This window comes from Barbatula barbatula, assembly GCF_947034865.1.
Source record: "Barbatula barbatula genome assembly, chromosome: 3".
Lineage (NCBI taxonomy): Eukaryota > Metazoa > Chordata > Actinopteri > Cypriniformes > Nemacheilidae > Barbatula > Barbatula barbatula.
In genome coordinates this window covers 6,132,198-6,150,787 of record NC_136764.1, presented here as the reverse complement: position 1 = coordinate 6,150,787, position 18,590 = coordinate 6,132,198, and the positions used below count along the sequence as shown (strand labels likewise).

The 18,590-nt window shown below is 37.6% G+C and overlaps 2 protein-coding genes across 4 annotated transcripts; both read left to right on the top strand.

The window, feature by feature from the left end:
- Positions 1–782: 782 nt before the first annotated feature.
- Positions 783–4,116, top strand: LOC306892506 (uncharacterized protein; the record flags this gene model as incomplete). Its single annotated transcript, XM_079453635.1, has 2 exons — positions 783–1,023; positions 3,662–4,116. The coding sequence occupies 2 exons, from the start codon at positions 783–785 to the stop codon at positions 4,114–4,116; spliced, it is 696 nt and encodes a 231-aa protein (XP_079309761.1).
- An 11,343-nt stretch (positions 4,117–15,459) lies between these two features.
- On the top strand, positions 15,460–18,519 carry capsla (calcyphosine-like a). 3 transcript variants are annotated; one of them, XM_079452001.1, is made up of 5 exons: positions 15,460–15,812; positions 16,366–16,471; positions 16,887–17,064; positions 17,228–17,437; positions 18,012–18,519. In XM_079452001.1, the coding sequence occupies exons 2-5, from the start codon at positions 16,395–16,397 to the stop codon at positions 18,111–18,113; spliced, it is 567 nt and encodes a 188-aa protein (XP_079308127.1). In that variant the 5' UTR covers positions 15,460–15,812; positions 16,366–16,394; the 3' UTR covers positions 18,114–18,519. The 3 variants fall into 3 exon arrangements, with proteins under 3 accessions (XP_079308127.1, XP_079308129.1, XP_079308128.1); XM_079452003.1 differs by having other exon boundaries at positions 15,741–15,812; positions 16,366–16,587; positions 18,012–18,381; XM_079452002.1 differs by lacking the exon at positions 15,460–15,812 and adding an exon at positions 16,168–16,271 and having other exon boundaries at positions 18,012–18,416.
- The last annotated feature ends 71 nt before the right edge of the window (positions 18,520–18,590 follow it).

Genomic DNA, 18,590 nt, shown 5'->3' with positions numbered 1-18,590 from the left:
CCAAACAAGATTATTTGACCTCTACATTCTACATTCATTTTACACCTCCATACTCTTCCTGCTTTTCAACAATTGCTCTCTGAGCCATAACATTTTCTGTATTTAGCATACTCTGGGTCATATTTTTGTATTCCACTTTATTTTATTATGCTTTTCAAATGTCAGAATTTAATTATGTGCCAAAACACTAAAAGATCGCAAGACCTTTCAAAGTTCACTTTCAAAATAATTTTTCATGATAATTTCCATGTCATCCAAGGGTTTTTTTTCTTTAGTTGAAAAGAAAATAAGGGTTTTAATGAAAATATTACAGGATTATTCTCCATATAATGGACTTCAATGGACTCCAAATGGTGAAAGTCAAAATTACAGCTTCAAAGGGCTTTAAACGATACCAGACAACAAATTAAGGTCTTATCTAGCAAAACGATTGGTCATTTTCACAAAAGAAATTTTGCCTATATGCTTTATAAACACAAATGCTTGCCTTGCTCTGTTCTGCGAAGCGCGTTCATGACTTCACGTAATACGTTTTCGACTAAAGAAACAAATACATAAACATCTTGGATGACATGGGGGTGAGTAAATGATCATGCAAATTTATTTTGAAAGTGAACTACTCATTTTAGGTCGATAACAAAAGATTTGGAGATTGTTTTCTTTTCAAATTAACAGCAGACGTGTATATTCTTACAGCTATGAGCCATTTCATCAGTCAGAAAGTACAATTTTGATCATGTGTTTGTTTGTTTCAGTGTTTCAATGCTCCACGCTGTTCTAAGATGAGGGCATGGAAAGAGGTCGCCCTTACCTTTATCCTATTGGGTGCCTCGTTTTTCCTCTTGCTTATGAGAACCACGTTACCCAATGGGCATTCCTACCCAAAGAACTTAGGGCTTTCATCATCTTTACCTCCACCACCCATAACACTCCATTCACCTTCATCATCAAGCACAACAAGGAAGCCAGCACCACGACGAAATGTCAGAGCTACAGAGGACATGAGCACTATTCTCTCCGAGTGTAAGACAAACACATTTTTCTGTTTACTTAGCCACAGCGCTGGCATGGATCAGATAGTGTCAGAGCGGACTGACGGCAGGATTTAATGTCTTTCTACAGTCGTTGGTGTGTGTATTCTCCAAATCTCAACAGCCGTTATCACATGAACAAACTAAAGTCTTTCAACTTCATTGTTAGGTTTTTTGACGTGCTGAAAAGTGTTTCTTTTGTTATGATTAAGAACAGCGAGAGAGAGATTAAACATGTTCCATCACATAAGTTTACTCATACGGGTTATTTGAGGAATGTTTAAAGTTGCACCAAGAGTTGAGATTGAATACCAAAGCAAAGCAAACATTACACTGTAATTTACATTACAAAAAACCTGAGACACACAAGAAACCAGAATATCGTCACTTGGGGTTGAATGACAGCAGACTAAAAACAGAAACACCTTAGCAACTGCATGGCAACCAACCGCAACACTAGAAACTGAAAAGCAAGACACTTGAAAGCTGCATCTCAATTCACATTTGTCCGGTGCATACGTCATCGAGGTTAATTATTAACGGTATTATTCAGAAAAGCAAGAATTACATTTCAAGGTAAGAATAAAACTGCAATGATTACGTCTGAAATGAGACAACCTCAATGACGTAAGCGGCGACACCAGCTTGGTGTCTTGAAATGTGCAGCTTTGTATGATGAAACAGGAAGTTAGGGCGTGGTATATTGAGTGACTCCTCCCTCTTTTAAAATATCAAATATTGTTTTGTTTGCCTCACAGCCTGATGAGTAGCACAAATAACAACACAATCTTACGGCAAAAACTTAACTATTTTACTAGGTGGCTAACTTTGGCCAATTGATATGAAGTCGTACGATCTCATTAGTAAAATTATGCGCCAGTGACATTAGATTTAGCGGCCGGGCTTCATTATTGCTTTTTTTCTAGTAATCTTATGTTTTTGTACGATTAACAACAAGTGAATTCATGCAAATTAGCCACCTCGTAAAATAGTTACGAATTCCAGAGAGATGTCATAAAAATGTTTGTTTTCATAAAGGTCCATTTGGTTAATCTGTACATTTTAATGCTTATATCTTCTAAATTTTGTCAATGTTTGGAGCACAATAGTTTATATAACATATTCATACTGAAAACCAAAAACACTTTTATTATGATTTCATGGGGACTTTAAACAAACTTAGCACATCTAAGCGACTGTGGAATAAGGTTTGCATAGATATTTGCAGAGGCATTAATATTTATCCCTGTTCTTCTCGAGACACGAAGAAATGGTAACATAAACAGTTTGTACATATTGTAAATAAACTTAAGCATTTTTCCAAAACGTAGCTAAGAGTTGTAAACACTGTACCGCAAAGAAAAGCAGAGCAGCTCTCGTCTTACATAAAACACACTTGAAAGGTCAGTGAAAAAAGGTTTAAAAACCATCTTAAGCATGGATGTGATCCTGATCAGCACAACTGTGACTCTTGCTGGAGAAAGGGCAAGTGTGACCGCTTCACAGATGTTTTAATGGCTTTAAAGAGAAATCATGTCTTCATTTCCCATGAGGACAACAAATAATAAATAGGGTTTTTTTTAAATGGAAGAGATTATTCCAGACCACAATCAGATTAAATTAATTATCTTCTGGGAAAGGAACAGTTTAACTAGATATTTCAACTACATTTCTCATAAAAATCTTTCCAAGACAGAATTAGTCATTCTTCGTGGTACTGTAATTCTACAGAATTATAGACCTCCAAGAGACAGTTCACCCCAAATTTCTATCATTTAGTTACCCTTGTGTCATTCCAAACCTGTATGAGTTTTTTTCTTCTGAAGAACACAAAAGAAGATATTTTAAACACTGAGCCTCATTGTATGAACACAAAACCACTGAGACATTTCTCAAAATATCTTATTTTGTGTTCTACAATCATACAGGTTCTGAATGACATAAGAATGAAAAAATGATGAGAGAATATTAATGTTTGTCTGAATGATCCCTTTAAGAGTAAAAGGCATATTTATAGGATATGGTCTGAAGATCAATATCTCAATAAACAAGAGTACAACATTTTTTTTTTTGACAAACACACCTCACACAAACAAGCGGCTCTGTCTAATCACGTGCAAAACTGTATCGCACGTGTGCTACACTGGCAGATTTATTTAGGTAACGCATTACAATAAGGTGCTATTAGTAAACATTAGTAAATGCATTAGCTAACATAATAATAATGGACAACTTTGTTTTTAGTGCATTTATTTATCCTTGTTTATTTTAGTTCATGTCAATACAGAAGTATTGATCACTGTTAGTTCATGTTCAAACTAATTGTTAAAAATAGCACCTTATTGTAAAGTGTTACCTATATTTATTTAACATATACATACGGTACTGTATGTCACACTGTACAGCCCTGATATACAATATATTTAAAAAAATACGTATTGCTCTCCGTCAATTGCTCTATGTCTATTGCTCTATGTAGACATGTCTCATTTACATCCAATTTTATTCATTCAAGAAAATCGTTGAGGAAGATACTAAGATCAAGTATTATATCTGCTTGTGTAAAGTATATTTTTGGCCTGAGTGCCCCATTAAGTTTAGTCATATTTTTCTCTGTGTTTCTCCCCCAGTCTCCCTCCTTTTCCAAAGCTTCACTGAGGGTGAACTTCAGAAGATGATCGCAACCCTGGTGGACAGAAAGGAGAGAGGAATGGGAACGGAGTCCGGCCGCAGGAGCAGGCGAGCGAGTAAAGGCCCAAAGCCGTGTTCTCTTCACGAGATTGAGCTGACCGTGAGCGAGTTGGGTCTCGGTTACGAGAGCGACGAGACCGTACGCTTCAGGTACTGCAGTGGCAAGTGCACGCACGAGCGACGCAACTACGACATTGTGATGGAGCACATGCAGTTAAACAATGGCTCCAGCGAGAAAGGCCGGCGAGGACGGGACAATGGAAAAAAAGACAAGGCGTGGTACACTCCTTGCTGTCGACCTATAAAGTTTGAGAGGAAAATGTCATTCTTTGATAACAAGAACAAATTCTACACCATTCAGAACGTATCTGCGAGAGCGTGCAGTTGCGTATGACATTTCGATAACACTAAAAGTTCAGGAAGTGTGCTTGTACGTGACCAAGGCAACAGGGGATATTTATGGTATTGCGGCTGCGCAGAGTTCCTCTGTAACTTTTGGAGCCTCGGAAAATGTTACCGCACATGGAACCAAAAACGAAGGGCAAATTGCAATTTTTACAAAGGGGTCTGGTATGCCAACATGGAACAAATAAAAGCAAGAGAAAGCGTGCCCTTTAAAACAGAAGCCTAAAGCCATTGGTAACGGTGGAAAATCTAACAGTAGACATTATTCAGCGGGTATTGATGAGCAGCACAGAGCACTGGACGCTGGTTTAAGACTAAACTAAAATATGGCAAAGTCACTTTTAACCAACGGTGGATTGTTGGTTTGATTTGATGGGACCCAAAGCCGGCGGGGGACGTCTCTTGCCTTCCACTGGAAACTTTCACAAACAAGTACAATAGTACTAAACCAAAGAAAGAATTATATATATATATATATATATATATACAAACATGTTAGGAAGCAACAGAGCTCAATTTTGTAATAAATCCAAGCTGAAAACTGAAGTATGAAGTGCAGCACAGCTGTAAAAACTACCTCATTTCTTTCTTTCCTATTGTTTGCTTTCTTACAAATGTACATGCAATGAATCTACCGCACCCACTATCTGGATTACACTAGTGAGAAACATGAATCACGGGATTTTTTCTAGAAGTGTCTCAGGATAACTATTTTATAAAGCAAAGCAACCTTATCACATGAAGCATACATAACCACTGAAACAAGCCCTCAAATGTGTTTTTAAAGTCTTGCCAAAACATGTCCAAACAAACGCTCTCTTCAATTACTGTAAACCGCTTCTACTGTACCTACATCTTTACGTAAAATACACAACTTTAACTTCAGTAATGACACCGATAACCAGAACTGAGCTTACTAAAACCCAGTTTGCCCATCAACCCCAGTCATGTTACTGTTTAAAGAATCCAGATTAATACCTTTTTATCACGCTTTTATTATCGTAAACGCAAGTCATTTTAACCCCTATTCATATTCTTTAATATTCAACATAGACGTTTGTTATTTGGCCTTTGTAGTCCCTTTAGGTTTTTAATATCTTACAGTGTTTTTTATAGATGAAATTTGAGTTCAGTATATTGGTTTCTGGAATTTTTAAGCACATCGGGGGTAAATCTCACAAAAGCCCCCCACGGTTTAGTTCTGTTATTATAATTTAGAAAAACCAAAACGATTGAAACAATTCTGTTTATTGAAGTCAAATCAAATATTGGCCCAAATATTATTAGAAAAACTTAAACTAAAGGAGATGTTGCCTTAGCGATAAAGTGAACCACGTTTTTGTTGAGCCACTAATAGTATTAATGGAAAAGGAATACAAACTAAAAAGAAATTCTCTTGAATAGCAGAATTGCTAAACTAAAATATAAGCCAATTCAAAATAATAGTAAAACCACAATAACTCAAGATCTTTCAAGACAACTCACTACTAATGCAAAAGACAAAAATGTATTCCTCATCAGCTGATTCCAGTTATCAGTTAATTTCCAGCCTTAAAATCTCTCATATATGCAGGTAACATTGTACTAATCTAAAAAGATGTTTAAATCGACAGTAAGCTGTTCAGAAATCCAGGAATAAGTGTCAAGTTTAGCCTTTGTCGTTTTGGAAGCATGTTGTTAAAATGTGGCCCTGTGTTTTATTCCAGCTCATTTGTACACATCACACGGTCTCAACTATACAAAATGTGTAATTCCTGTCAGAATCACGCAATCCTTTAGTCCCCAAGACAAACTCCTATAGTCTGAGTCAAATGAGCCGGAACGGCCAATCTGATTTCAAATATAAATACGATAGTTTAGATAGCCATGTGTTCATTCTCATAGAAAGGTCTTATTGAATAACTGAGGTAATTAAGAACGAAACAACAAATGAGATTAGTGTCATGCCACTATCCATAGTGCTAGTCCTAAACACTAATAGAATTACTATAAACGCTAAAGAAGCATAAAGTCATCTTATCGAACTGTCAAGCGTAAACTAATAAATCTCGGCCTGTTGTAATTCTCGCTTGTAGACAAAGATTTTAATCTGCCTTTTATTTGTGTCTGGGAAATTTAAGGCATCTAGCCAACAGCGGAGCCCTAGTTAGTGGTTAAATAGTGTCTTAGCTTGCTAATTTGATACAGAATGTGATCACTCACTTCAACCGGACACAATCGGTATTGAGGTAGCGCACAAAATTGTGTTTTCGTTTGAGGAAAAAAAGTGCTGAAAAATAAAAGCGACTTAAGACATTTTGACTGGCACACAACGGTTCCAAAGCTCGTGTCCCACTCTTGAAATGTAAAAATTAGACATGGGGTTAAGTGAATATTTTTCTGAGGTGGTGTAAAGGACTTGAGCGTGTGTAAACAAGTGTTGCTTCAGTATTATGTGAATGAAAGTTTGTGTGCGTGTGTTTCCCATGTCAGCGTTTCACGATCCGTGACGTCCAGCTTTGGCAATGTTGGATTTTTCACACCAACAGCAGAAATGTCGATGCAATGCATCTGTGTTGTGGATAAACGGTATTTATTGCAAAATGCTCTTTTCATTTATATTTAGATATTTCAGTTGCGAGGGAGACAGAAACGTATTTATTATGTCACACTTGTGCCAAATGGAATTTCTAAAGTCTGAATAAACATACCCAGCTTAAAACAAAATGCTGCTTATTTGTCTTTCCTGAGTTTCTAAATTCTCTTTCCTGTTTACGCTCAAGCACCAGATGTGTCGAGCGCTGATTTACAATCTAGGGACACAAACAGAAGAACTAAATTCTGATGGGAAAAAAATGTGGGTGGGCTTGCATACGAAGCTTTAGGGTGATGTAAGGACTAGACAGTCATTTAGCAGTCAAACAAAAAGATAAATGAAGATGCACCTGTGCACTAAAAAGCGATAGAAATATTTTGTCTTTTAATAGTGGACCTAATTGAGCTTTCCTGCCAATTTTTAACAAAAAAAGCTCTGTTTTTTTCCAAACAAGGTGATTACGATTAGAAAATCCAGAATATTGAATTCTTCACAAGTTTTCGTCCCCCTTTTTATGATACAGCTGAATCAGTAGTTCATTGGTTTAAGAAAAACACAATATTAACACAGTTAAATGCGGATCACTTGTGTGAAGTCGAGGGGTTTTAGTTGAAAGAAATAAACACATACCTCTAGCTGGAAGGTCCGACTTCTGTTGCGTCAATAAAGTGGCAAAACTTTCTCCCTGAAGACAAAACAACTCCGGGGATGGACATGAGAAGATTTCCAAGTCACTGGATATCTCTTGAAGTACAGTTAAATCAGTTATTAAGAAATTGAAAGAGTATGGCACAGCTGCAGATCTACCAAGAACAAGCTGTCCTCAAAACCGGAGTGACCAACCAGACCACCAAGAGATCTCCTCGGTGGTCCCTTGACGAGGCCAATGAAAGTCTGATGGAGTTACAAAGATAAAATCCTCAGTGTTAAGACAAATCATTGCAAAAACAATGCATGTCTTTACTTCTCCTTCCCTATGAATCCTTCTTCATCTCCTCGATGGCAGATCCCAGTTCTGTATCAAAACAATACAGAAATGTGTGGTAAACATGATGTGCCGTGCACCATTGCTCAACATGTTTCTGCAGAATGTATGGCTCATTTAAAGTAAGAGAGACACATACCGTGTGTATTCTGTGCCCAGGTTAGGAGATCAGAAACAACAGAGCTTCTACGTCCTCAGAGACCCAAACGGAGCCTTTGGGCCATCTGACTAAATGTTATGTTCGGCGTAAACCAAACACAGGGGCTCACGAGAAGCACACTATGCCCACTGTGAAGTATGCAACAGCGGCATCGTGTTGTGGATGCTTTCCTCGATTAAAGATTAATAGAGGGTAGAATGAATGAAGAAAAACACAAGGAAGGAAAACCTGCAGAACACCTGTGAGATCTGTTTTCCCAGTGCCACACATGTCTTACAAAATGTTGAATTCACTCTCCACAGCTAATAGAGACTTTATAGGTGGTCTTAAAAAGGTAAAATCTCAATGCAATCTAACTCAAGAGTTAAAATGAGAGAAAACGGGCCAGATGTGTACAGTTAATACAAAAATATATACACAGATGTAGCCAAAGGTGTATCTATTAAATACTGACCTGTTTTCTTTAACGCCAATTAATATTTTTCTGATTTGTTTTAAGAGAGGCAAATTAAATCCTGAGAATAATGCTGTAGAACAATAAAACATCCGGTAAATACTTTTTCCTTTATTAAAAACACATGTATGGATTTTACCATTCCGTAGTTAACTGAAATGCTCAGCAGTCAGGCCAATAGCCAGAAAAGGGGCCATCTAAACTTCCAAAAAATACTGCAATTTATTTTTAGTAACGTATTTACATTTACATTACATTAAGTCATTTATCCAAAGCGAGTTACAGAGAGTTCAGGGAGCAATACGCGATATGTCATAAAAGAGCAATAGTACATTAGGTGCTAATACAAAGTTACTAGTTTCAACAAAAGCCAGACCACTACCTGTTGAGAGGAGAGGGTTTTCTTTCTTTCTCATTTGTCTGTCTAATATTCACAGAAGAGATGGATTTTAAGTAGTTTTTTGAAGGTTGTGAGAGATGTGGTTGACCGGACCGCGTTAAGAATAATGTTCAACCAGGAAAAAGTTGGGAAGGAGAATGAGCGAGAAAGGGTTTTAAAGCCCTTATGAGAAGGCATTACAAGGCGCCGCTCTTTGCTAAACGCAGGGTTCTTGATGGGGTGTAGGAGTGTAGTAGGGTGTGAAAGTATGCCGTGCAGATCCAATAATAGTCCTGAATGCAAACATCAGCGACTTGAATCTGATTGTTCATGCATTGTACTGGCATCAATAAAATACTTTTATATTTTTTATTTAACATGAAGTTTTCTTCAGAAACATAATATCCCTTGAGTTGGGGCCATAGACTGTAAAAAAAAATGGACGTTGTGTCTGTGGCGTCACTTATAGGTTTGTGAAGAGCAATTTTGAAGCCTGAAATGGGCGGAGCCACGTACTGCCATCAAGGCAGCGCGTCACTCCCAGGTAATAAAAAAATGGGTGGACGTGGGTGGAGCTCAGGTGCCTGGCTAGTGAAACCATCTCTCACTCAAGTGACCACGCCCTTAATTATGCAGAATTTTAAAGCTTAACAATTTAAATGGTTGAGTTATAAATAAAATCAGCTGCTCACAGTTGTCAAGAAGGGAAAAATTTGCTATATAGACCAAAATGATTTTTTGTACCAGGCTGTAAACATGTTTTTTCTGCTATTAAGTTGGGCATTTTAAGATGGGGCTCAATGAGATTCTGCTGGGTTTTGGAGCCAGTCTCTAGCGGCCAGATGATGAAGTGCAGTTTAAGTCACTTCCGTGTTGGTTTCCAGAGAGAGATCGGAAGGTAGGCCCTATCATATGCATTACAGAGATTTATGCATAACAAATTTTTTGTGACATTATGGTTGACTGTTTGGCCAAACCGATGAAACTGCAAACTGTATTAACAAACACTGCAAAATAAAATAATGATGTTGCTGATTAAATATTTCCACGCACTTAAAACATTGCGCACTGATTGTTATAGTTTCTATAAATAAATTCAACATATATCAACAAATGAGTAATTCGATCAAATGGGATTCCTTCTTGTATTCTCCGTCTCAGAAAAAGTCACCCGTCCCATTTGATCAGGTGTCATTCAAGCTTCCACCAGAGATCAAATCAAATGTACACAATTTCAGCCAAACTTTACATGCCTCATGGTCTTGGTTATTCACGAGTCCAACAAACTGTCTGAATGATTTGTTTGCCTGAACTGGATCAAAAGACCATGTCCAGTTTTCATGTCTTCTGGAGAACGCTTCAGTATGATGGATGGACTCGGTGCCCATAGCAGCTGTGGTAATGACCAACCTGTCAACAATCTAAACTCTGTGATGCCAATGGATGTGATCAGTTTGTTTGAAATATTCGGCCAACTCACAATAGAGTCCACAATCTAAGACACGGAATGCAGAGGACATCTGCGTTAAAGAGAAAGTTAAATACAATACTGTCATTATTTATTCACCATCATGTCATTCAAAACCTGTATGTGACTCTTTCTTCAGTGCAACACAAAAGAAGATATTTTGAGAAATGTCTCGGTGGTTTTGTGTCCATGATGAAAGTCGTGGTTGTTTGGTTACTAATGTTATTCAAAATACCATATGGAGTGAGTAAATGGAGAAATGATTGTCATTTTTCTTTTTAATTATTCCTTTGACTACTGTACAGGGTTTATCATTGAGCCCTGCACTATCAACAGCATTTTTGCAATTGCTTGTAGCAAAATCCACACTAAAGATAAAAAAATAATGATGCTGATTAAATGTTTTCACGCACCTAAAACATTGCACACTGGTTGTTATAGTAAATTCATATAAAATAAACCACGTATGAAGTTGTTTAAAGATTAAGCTGTATAAAAAAAAATAATGACAGCATTTTTGCCATTGCTTGTAGTAAAATCCACACATGTAAGAAAAAACAACACATGAAGCCATTTAAAAATGGAGCTGTATCGCGAAATATCTGAAGTTGTCTGATGTTAGGATGTTTCTCTTAAAAAAGTCCTATGATCTTGTTAGGGAATGCTTCCACAGACCTCTTGTCATGTTCCAAGTTGTCGCTCACACAACGTATGACTCTTGGATCTTCATCAGACCACACAACGGATGGGAATGCCGTGATCTGTGTCTGATGCCAGCATGCAGACTGGATCTGATCTTATTGGGCAGCTGGAGTTTTCAGCACTACTCGCAGCACCAGTTCTCTTATCGCATCGTGGTTGTCCGTTTTGACCTGAAATAGTCAAAGTGAGAAACAGGTGACCTTAATTCCAGTAAGAATAAAATTTTCCATAAAAAACTCACTGGCAAACATCAACTGAAGTGTTTCTGGGTTATGACCTACAGTTTTAATAAAATCCTGTGTGCTTTCAAAAGCTCTGAACTGACATACATAGTACACACAAAAATCACAGACATGAGCTACAACTCTCATGCTATAGTAAGTGTTGCAGACGTGTTTCATTCCTAAGGAACTCACAAACTAATAAATTAAAAGGTATAGACTGAAATACACTGTAAATCGCTTTGGATAAAAAGCGCCCGCCAAATGCATAAATGTGAATTAATGTTACAGATGATCTATAGCTGAGCATTTTTATTTGCCAATAACAGATTTCAGATGTTCAATTTTGACACAGCGATACAATGGACATTTCCATATGTTGTTTTAAAATCCTTTATATATCCCAAAATCCACTTTCCACATCTGCTGCTTGCTTTGAAATATGACATAGGACTGGATTCACGAAACTGTTCTTAGGACAAAATATACTGCAAGATGTTCTTAAGGTAAATTATAGGAAGCTTGTAAGGATGTTCCTTCATAAGAAGTTCTCAAATATTTCCATAAGAATTAAATTACATATGCTTTATAAATCAATCTGGAGAAATAAACGTTGTTTTCGGGAAAACCACAAACATTCCTAACATTTTTCTTAAATTAGCATTTAAGAAAAAGTATGTCAGGTAATATGATTTTTTTTCTTATGAATGTTTTGTGAATTCGCCCCGGTTCCTAGAAACCCATGGTGACATATTGCTAGTGAAAACAATTTCTCTGAGATTAACAAGATTCCTGTAGTGTCTCCACCTAAAATAATGAGGTAAGGGTGCATATAAAATTAGACACGGCACATATTTCATCATTTTCGGGTGGAAACCTTCAACTTCTGTAATATTTTGTAATTTTTTTCAGACATATTTACGACTAGTCACCTGTCATGTTTGTCTGCGGGTTTCGCAAATATTTAACCAATGAACCGTATCTCAGACAGTTTCAGCAGATCTCATGTTAATCTTGATAATGTACTAAACAGTATCGCACTTTTGAAATGTCTTTATCTTTTAGCGCTGGGACAGCTCCATCTATCAGTTTCAAACAATCTCCAAATCCAGCGTTCTATCCACCGTTTATATAGCATTCTTGACCCCGATGCGGTGAACAAACAAACACAGCTGAACTTCGCTAAAGTAGTGCTCTCTCTCTCTCTCCTGCACACAAGTGAAAGTGACCTATGCAGACGATCCTTCTCCTGCTCTCCTTGGTTGCGTGGGCATGCCGCATGCTTTTCTTGCAGAATTGTCCCCTTAGGGACTAAGAAAAGTTGTTACGAAACAGATTTTCATGTTAGAAAAAACTTTTCGAAACCCAGCGAAAGCTGGGGGAGTGTATCGAGCACATAAATACTACGTCACACGTACAACTCGTTTTTTGACAAGTAGACCATGTCAAGCATGAGAAGACAACACGGAAATAAGTCAGAATGCATGAAACACCGTTGCACGGCCGCTTTAACAATATGGAACATTTGCTCACGGGTTCCCTTGTATGGTCATAAATACTACCGTATAAGCATCCTAGTGGGCAGCGCAATACACACGAATTTATTGACTAAGCAGTTGGAACAGAAATGATGAAACGAAAAGGTGACACCTCGCAAATGCTTTTTGGCTGTTTAAAGCCCACTAAGATGTTACTTACTCAAATAAATAAAAAACTCAAAGGATTGTTTGCACAGCACACAGAATTTCTGAGACTGTGCTCAGCTTGTGAAATGAGGTAAGCAATGTTGAGTTTTTGATTGGGTGTCTGTTGCTAAGCATCTGGTCATACCATTCTACTCCGCTTCATTTCACACTGCACAAGCAGGGTTTAGAATGAGGATAAACAGGGGTTAAGCGCATTGCGAAAAGGGCTAGACTGTGCTTGTAGCTGCTATGAGGCTGCTCAGGTAGCAGCGGCAGTAGAATTAATCCAGTTAAGAGTTGTTCTACCACTGAAATAATTTTACATTCCAGGATTATTCTGCATATAGTGGACTTCAATGGACTCCAAACGGTTGAAGGTCAAAATTACAGTTTCAGTGTTACTGCAAAGGACTTTTAACTCAATTGAATCAGGGTCTTATCAAGCGAAACGATCTGTCATTTTCAACAAAAAAAGATGCTTTATAAACACAAATGCTCGCCTTGCTCTGTTCTGCGAAGCCCGTTCAGGACTTCACATAACAAGTTGAAAAAAACTTGATGTAGGCGGAAGTACCGAGTCAGTGTTTACAAATGTGGAAAAGAAGGAACGTTCAAAAGTTATTGAATGTCCAATATCACATATTTAATTGTCTTTGTGTCAGTTTTTGTCTAAAATTGTCATTTCGTGTGCGTATCCTGGATTCCGTCTACATCGTCTGTTATCTTTTAAAGCACTTTGAAGCTGCACTGAAACTGTAATTTTGACCTTCAACCATTTGGAGTCCATTGAAGTCCACTATATGAAGAATAATCCTGGAATGTTCTCATCAAAAACTTTAATTTCTTTTCAACTAAAGAAAAAAATACATAAACATCTTGGATGTCAACAGGGGTGAGTAATTTATCATGAAAATGGATGTTGAAAGTGAACAATTCCTTTAAGGTAAATAAAACTTGTCTTGCTTTAAAAATGATGTAATGGGGTGTCTTTACCCAAAGCAAGTCAAACTGCATTCAGGCTTCACTTTTTCAGTATATACAGCATGTATAGAGTATGTGTAGTTTACCACAATCCTGTAAATGTAACAGTTCTAAAATTAGAAATTGTGCTTTATTATCAGTGATATGCCAAATAACATGAAAAAAACCTAGATATTGACCCGCAATAGAAGGCAATTATGTGCCTTGTAAACTTAATAATGACATCTTTGAACTTTTGATTTATCAGCAACTCATAATTATGATTTTTCTAATCAAAGGGAGAAAATTTGCTGATCATATGAAATGGACATATTTTTGCACACTAAGTTTCAGGTTAAATGTATGAATATTGTTTTTGTTCTTATAAATATAAAAGCTGTGCTGTTATGACAAAGTGAGTGTACACTGTCCGCTTCACAAACATCTTTTTGGAAAATTATTACTGTTAACATGAACGTCCATTGAACCCCTTTTGAAACCATGATGGCTGGTTGAAAATGTTGTTTTAGTTTTGGCATTCACCTCATGTGTGGTGAATAAACAATACAATTCCGTAAAAATTTAATTTTAGCTCCTCAATACAGTGAAATATAAACAAATCAACTATTTAAAAGGGTTTTGTTCCTTCACTGAAAACCAGATTTTTCCATGGCAAGGTTGACATTTGCATGGAGTACAAGCGTTGCCATTGGTGGTAAACATTTAGCCCATTGGGCCATTTCATTCTGCGGGCGTCATTCTGACCACAACTACTGGTGCATATCTCTGTTGTGCACATGAATGGAATCAATTGACTCTACGCAAGACTATTACAACCTCTAATATCGTTTGTGAAATCCAGCGTTGTTTAAAACCACCGAGACACAGTAAACAACTTGAAGTAAACTACTCTTAAAAGACATTCAAACCGGCCTAAGAACTGGTACTAATGGGAAATGGGACTGATGGGACTTTTGACTTTGAAAGACAGACAAAACCTGTCTTCTCTGACATGGCGTTTGCACATCCAAACTGTAAAATTGGTAAAGTAAAAGTAATCCTACTAAACTAAACATCAACAACCCATAAAAAATGTGTTTCACTTATCTTAAGTGCGAGTATTGTCGCACTCTCATTTATAAAACACCACTGATAACATCTCACCACCAAAAAAAGTTAAATAAGAGTTTGTTGCTAAAAATAGGAAATCGCACAAAAATATAGGCCTATCCATTATTTTAATGATGAAAAGGCCGTCTCTAAATTTTCCAATACATCAAATAGAAATCTAACTATACGATTTACATATAATGTGATATAATCTCAATAAAATGAATATTTAATAAGCAATATTTAATAAGCATATTAAATTGGAATATGTATAAACAAATCACAGTACCATTTCTTTAATGACCACTAAGGATGTAAATTAGCAATGATATTAACAATACTTAATAAATAGACTTCATTTCCTTGAAGACAAATGACATTTTCTTCTACCTTTGTCACGGGAGTGTTTTGCGTCATTCGCTCTCATAAAAACTCGTCAAGACAGACATTAGATAAATATGTCTACACGCAGAGTTCTCTTTACCTGTGCTAAAGTGTAAATTTACCGTAATTTACCGTGGTAAACATCAGTTCGTGATACGATTTGGTTTCGCCTCACAAAATGTTCCCGCATCACGTGATCTGACGTTCCCGCTTCTGCGCATAAAACGGAAACGGCGATGATTGGGGGCCATCTTGGAGGTTTTGCCTAGAAGGCATGTCGCTACCGGCACTGGGCATGCGCACTAAATTTTGTCACGATTAAACCAGTTGATTCATATTTTTTTTATTATTGTAAGGTTAAGTTTAGGGCTGTGGTAGGTGAATGCGTTAGCTAAAGGCATTTTTTGTAATTATATGGCGAGGTTTTGCACCACTTCCGGCCGTAGCTGTATCCCCTTCTAGCAACAACCATCCTGACGATGACTGGCACGCGTGAGAGCCAATCAAACGAATGGTGGAGTTTAGTGGGCGGAGAGACCAGCAGGTGTACCCGATACACGCTTGAGAAACACGTGAGACGCCGAGACCACCGCAACAGACAGGTATGACAACTCTTATAATCGTTTAACACGTTTTGTAAACCCCATTTACCCTGTAAAATGATCGGAAGCTAAATTAATCATATTTAGTTTTTTGACAATTATTTGTTTTGTTAATAATTGTTCTTACTCTTCGAAACAGCAGCGATAAACACTGGTCAAATGACATCAAATGAACAGTTGTATTTTTTGTGTGTCACTCAATAAAAAAATCACATTATAACACTTTTAGATTAAAGTAAAAATAAATTGTTTTATGTAGTTGTTCTGTGGCGGTTTATGTGTACAGTTGCCACGGTTACACTCTTTGTTCAAATGTTTCCATAGCAACATAAGTCGCTTCATAAAACACTTCCTTGTTGCCCACGTGACGACCACCACAGTTGTTTCTGCGTCTTTAATTCGTGTTATTTCACTATTTGTCATATCTGCTTCTTCTTTCTAAATGCAGTGAACGTAAATGTATACAAGAGCCTTTGTTTTTCATTCAACAATCCCTAAGCACCAAACAAACAAACTAACAAACACCAATGTGATTGAAATCTCTGTTTTGCAGTGATTTCCACAGAGACTCTTCAGGTGATAATGGCCGCAGATGCTTTGCAGGAGCTGAGACAGCAGTGTCTCAAGAGGGGCGCCGCAGGAATCAAGGGACTTGGAAGGCAAGAGAAGAATTCCGGTTTCTTTAAAACAATCCTACGCGTACGTCTGTATCTTTGCGACCTCACAAACTGAGGTGGTGTCGTGTTGTGGTTAAGATTCATAAAGGACGCAAGAGGTAAATAAGAACAAGATACCATTGTGAAATCTGAAACGAAAGAAAAATAAAACCATCTATATTTTGCACGAGCTACGTTTTGAGAACAAAGTCGTCAAGCATCTAAAAAGTGTGCGTTGCCATTCTATAGCAAAGCTCGGAGGTTGAGAAACATTCTGGCTTTGGTTATAAGGCCATTCTGAATCCTTATATTTCATTCTGACACTACAAACGTAAAGAACTATAGTCAAAAAATATGTTTTGAGCTCAACGTCCAATCGAGACCATAAACCGAACATCTCTCTTTGAATTCTGTCCAGGACATTTCGCATAATGGATGATGATGGAAGTAAATCTCTGGACTTAACAGAGTTTGAGAAAGGACTGGAAGACTACGGAGTGTCCGTAGGGAGAGAGAAAACCAAGCAGGTCTTCGCCATGATGGATAAGGACGGTAGTGGCTCGATCAACTTTGATGAATTTCTTGAGAAATTGAGGGTAAGATTATTTACCAATGGTGAAAATCTCAACCTGATGTCATAAGTGTTTGTTCTATGATGTCATCCGATGTCCTTCTTATGAATTAGCCACCTTGTTGAATAGTTAAAGAGATTGTGTTGGACAATGTATGTTACGCGGTTCATCTGTTTAAATGCTTTAGCCGCCCATGTCAGACGCTCGGAAGCAGGTGATCAGTCTGGCTTTTCAGAAGCTGGATGGGACGGGAGACGGAGTTGTGACCGTGCTGGATCTACAGGGTGTTTATAACAGCAAGCATCACCCCAAATACAAGAGCGGCGAGTGGACGGAGGAACAAGTTTTCCGCTCCTTCCTAGACAGCTTTGATTCACCGTATGAGAAGGATGGCAAGGTACCCTCCCGTTTCACAGGATTACATAAGATCTGATGCATTGCCAGCCTAACAAGACTCAAGGTCTTTTATGAGCATTTGCCATCTTTTCTCTTGACTTGTTTTTGAGATGATTTGTTTATGTAAATAACCTGCCATTGTAGACAACACTGTTAAGATGCAAGTGAAATGATCAGGGACATTCTTAAAAGAAAAAACAGCCGAGGACATTTGGATCGAAATGCAGAATTGAGATTAAACTTCTGTGTAATGAAACGGTCTTTTTAGATGAGAGACGCTGTCACCTCGGATTTATGGTTATTTCCCACTTCAAACCCATAAATACCGTATGGACATAGTAACCGTAAAAGTATTTAGTAACATTAAAACAGTGCCGTTCCAAAAAAGATTTCCGTGATGAGGTGGGAAATACTTGTTAAATCCGAGATGTCTGAAACGCAGTGAGTGTTTTGAAGGTGACAGTACGTGCCTATGCTTTCTTTAGTAAAGATCAAACATTAAGTCATATTCAATGTACATGTCTATGAATCTAGACGCGTGTCATGTGATATTGGCTCTTTCTCCTTGATCACAGGTCACGCTGGAAGAGTTTATTAACTACTACAGTGGAGTCAGCGCCTCTATCGACAGCGATGAGTATTTCATTACCATGATGAAGAATGCATGGAAACTCTAGACATCCCTTCAGAAGTCTTCAAGACATCCGTGTTTCTCAATCCGGCTCAATTTGAATTGTTGCAGGTGTGTAAGACTGCTGGAGTCCTCAAGGAGCCCCATTGAGAAACACTGGATCACATGGAAAAAAAACGTAGTTCCCCAAGCTTTTGGAAATCAGATTTATACAATGCATTAGATTTGCTATTACACACCGAGATGTTGCTGATTGTTGAATAATTCCTTGTGCAAATGATTGTGTCTGTTATCATTAAACATTTGATTTCTACATCTTGCTTTGATATTCTGCACATTGTTGCTTTGTTTCCTGAACACGATCAATGTCGAAACGCCCTCAGATCTCTGACGAATCCATCTGAATTGGATTGACCCTGGTGTTTATACCCATTTCCTCTGAGTCAATTGTGAATTACAAATACAACACGCAAGTAACGGGATGACACTTGTCAAAATCTGGGATCGTAAAGATGTCGTCTTC

Excerpts from the sequence above, each read along its gene's own strand:
- capsla (XM_079452001.1), top strand. The coding sequence starts at position 16,395 with ATGGCCGCAGATGCTTTGCAGGAGCTGAGACAGCAGTGTCTCAAGAGG. Across the intron at positions 16,472-16,886 it reads GGAATCAAGGGACTTGGAAG|GACATTTCGCATAATGGATG; the intron begins GCAAGAGAAGAA and ends AATTCTGTCCAG. Across the intron at positions 17,438-18,011 it reads CGTATGAGAAGGATGGCAAG|GTCACGCTGGAAGAGTTTAT; the intron begins GTACCCTCCCGT and ends CCTTGATCACAG.